A 3,312-nucleotide genomic window follows, 5' to 3' on the forward strand; every position below is an offset into this window, starting at 1 on the left:
TATTAAAAAAAAGATATTTATGAACAATAAATTAAAATTAATTATAAATTACAATTTAGAATTAAAGCAGGGCTTAAATGTAAAAGTGAAATTTTAATTTTTTATTTATATTTAACATTATAACATTTTGTAAAATGGTTGATAAATCAAATTAAAACTTGAACATAAATAAATCATGCAAATAACATTTTTTTCCCTTTAGAACTTTATAAATAAAACAAAAATCTTATGACTTATGAAAACTAAATAAAAATAATTCTAAGTTGTAACTTAAAACTAAGTTTTGAAGGTAATTGGTCCAATAAAATATTATTAAAATAATATATTAATTATATTGTATAAAAATTAAATATTAATTATTTTAAATAATTTTTAAATTATGTTTTTTTCTTAACATTCTATGACCATATGACCATTCTATTGCCACCTTTCAAGAGTGGTAATTTTTGGCTGACCTCTATTATAGACAAATGTCAAAAAACTAAAATATAAACTTTTTTAAAAATGATTTTAACTTGGAATACGAGCTTTCTACAAATTCACGCAAAATTTGTTTAAGTCGTAGTTAAAAATATTAGGATAATTACTTTGTTTAATTTTTATTCAACAATAATTTAATTCACAACTTATAATGCATCATTTAAATACTAATTTTACATTACCTATTTTATTTAACTAAACAATTATAAAATAATACTTATAAATACAATTTTAATAAAAAATATTTATTATCATTTTAAAAATTAGTTTATTATTTGCAAATAGATAATTATAATGTTTAATTATTTTAATATTTTTTATTTTAAGATTATCTAAAATTGGACAATATTTTTTACACTTGATTCTAAATATTCAAATAAAAAAATAATATCTATAAGTTTCACAAATTAAACTAAACCTTAAATTATAATGTTGAAGCTAAGGAAAATTTTTTGCACAGAATTATTTTAAAATAACATATAAAAATATACATATAAAAATATTAACTTACGATTCAATTCTCTCTTATCTCTAATTAAATCATATATTAATTTTTGATTCTCCATCAAATTAAATCATATAATATAAAAAATACTGTAGTTTTAAAAAAATTTAAAGTTTTCCATGTATAGTAAATTTGTTGTCATAAAAAAAAGTTGCACGTTTTTCAGACAACATATGTTATGTATTTTGAAAATTTTACACAATAAACTAAACTTTAGAAACTTTAAAATATATGAAGAGATTTAGTAAAAATAAATAAAGTATGAGTTTTAATTTAAATTGAAAAAACTTGGTGCAAATGTTTTGCACGAGAAAGAGTTATTTCAATGACAGCAATTTTGCACGGCAAGAATTATTTGGATGATTGTGCTGTCAGCGAAGAACATCTGACTGCTGTGTGGGCAGCCCAGGCCATGTGGACGGGCATCGGCTCGGTGCAAATATGTTGCACCGTAGCCGATGCCAGTGATGACCAACTCTTATAATTATTTTGCAAGTACAAATCAGAAGCCATCAAATAAAGAAAAACTCAAACACTATTATTATTAAATACTATCGACTTTATATTACAAATTAGAAACCATCAAATAAAGATAAATTTAAACACTATTATTATTAAATACTATTGACTTTATCATTGCACCTCATCTGACACTAGTACTAGTACTAGTTAGTATAGCCAAAAATTTCCACGTTAAAATAGCTACACATTCTACCCCATCTCCATTTATGTATAGCCAAACGCGAATTTCACGTTGACACTGATATATATACGCACGTAATAACAAAGCGATGCTGCAAATAAGGAACTACCATCATCCACATATCACGTGAGGAATATAATAATTACTAGTCACGGCTAGGCTTGGGCGTCCACAGTAACATCTCCCCGTAAACGACGTGACAAGAAGCCTCATTGCCTCCCTTTTTATCGAAGAAATAATGACACAGTGCTGTAGCGTTTCTCACTACTTGTTTATTATCCTCCTTGACCTCCAACTGAAGATCAAATACCTCACTTCCACCGATAGAATGACAATATATCACTGCGTAAGGAAACACAAAGTTATGACACGTCACGGGCGACTTGCCCGCAACCATGTTCCCCCTCTTAGCCGCCTTGGTAACCGTGCTCCGCTGTCCGGATCCAGCAGCCGACGGGTCAGAAAACATGTCCACGTCAGCTCCCAAAAGCGATCCCACGAATTCCACCATGTCCTCAACGGATGTGCTGCACTTCTTCACTTCTCCTTCTTCCGCCCTTTCCTCGCACATCTTCATCGTGCTCACCATGTTCCGCGACATATTCGACCCGCTCGGGATGTCCAACAATTTCAGAATTTGAGAAATATTTGCGGAAGAAAACGGCGGCATCAGCTCCGCTAACTCGCTGGGCAAAAATGGCATCCGCGTTCTGCGAAGGGCCATATCGGGTAAAATTATTTCCCCCGACTCGCGCAGCTCTTCCTTGTCGAAGAACAGGTGCTCCTTTATCTGCTCATCCGTACGCTTGGTGGAGCCAAATGATGAACAACCATGATAAAACGCTACTTCTTCACGGCATAGCAAACCGGCAGACCGGCAGAAGTGGGAGGCATCGAAGGAAGAATCGCCGCTATTCTTCAGCGCCTTTGTGAAATGATTGAGCTGTGTTAGAGAAAGAGGGGACAGACGCTTCACTAGCGGTTGGGGTATTCCAACGTCTGGAAACTTCTCTCGCCACCGCTCACGCACTAACTCCGCAACACTACTGTTGGAGGCACCAATCACAAAAATTGCCTGAAAACCACGCGCACTGGGTCAGTTAACAACTGAAACAAATAAACAATTAGAATACTTAAAGCTCAAAGCTACAACTCACACTAGCTGCAATCACAAGAATTAGAACCACTCTGCTCGTTGTAGCCATAGCCTGACTTTAGAAAAAAGTTCTTCCTTCTCTGTCTTTTCAATTATAAGGTTCGCTGATTTCTTCTCTTTATAGGAAATATTCTCAAGCTCCCAGTGGACTGGGAGACGGAGGACACAATGAAATGTGTTGGTAAAAGCCGTCCAAAAATTACCCACGGTACTTGAGGTTGACGGAAGTACGACCATGGTAAAATGGTTTGGGTTGACATGCAAGTGTGTGGTTGTCCATTTAGTTTGGTTTATTATCTTATTATCATTGTTAAGCGCCCAAATAGCAGTGTCCTCTTCACGTTTTAGACTAGACGACGTATTGTCGTTGTCGATGAACAGAGGCATGAGATTGCTTTCCCATCAGTCATTTTCATTCTCACCCAATTTTCCGTATGAGTTTTGATACGTCGCAACAAGGAACATTAG

At 33.5% G+C, this 3,312-nt stretch overlaps 1 protein-coding gene across 1 annotated transcript; it reads right to left on the minus strand.

Annotated features, from left to right (window-relative positions):
- Positions 1 to 1,502: 1,502 nt before the first annotated feature.
- LOC149571629 (BURP domain-containing protein 16-like) lies at positions 1,503 to 2,983 on the minus strand. The gene is made up of 2 exons (XM_089809552.1): positions 2,846 to 2,983; positions 1,503 to 2,763 (listed from the first exon to the last, which is right to left on the minus strand). The coding sequence occupies exons 1-2, from the start codon at positions 2,891 to 2,893 to the stop codon at positions 1,834 to 1,836; spliced, it is 978 nt and encodes a 325-aa protein (XP_089665678.1). The 5' UTR covers positions 2,894 to 2,983; the 3' UTR covers positions 1,503 to 1,833.
- Positions 2,984 to 3,312: the final 329 nt, after the last annotated feature.

The sequence above is a fragment of the Cupressus sempervirens genome, chromosome 2 (assembly GCF_028749045.1).
Source record: "Cupressus sempervirens isolate cs-2001-9-10 chromosome 2, ASM2874904v1, whole genome shotgun sequence".
In the NCBI taxonomy this organism is placed as follows: Eukaryota; Viridiplantae; Streptophyta; class Pinopsida; order Cupressales; family Cupressaceae; genus Cupressus; species Cupressus sempervirens.

What these genes read in the sequence shown, in the direction of transcription:
- LOC149571629 (XM_089809552.1), bottom strand. Translation starts at nt 2,893, where the DNA reads ATGGCTACAACGAGCAGAGTGGTTCTAATTCTTGTGATTGCAGCTAGT. An exon ending in TTCTTGTGATTGCAGCTAGT is followed by an intron (nt 2,764 to 2,845) that starts GTGAGTTGTAGC and finishes CGTGGTTTTCAG; the next exon opens with GCAATTTTTGTGATTGGTGC.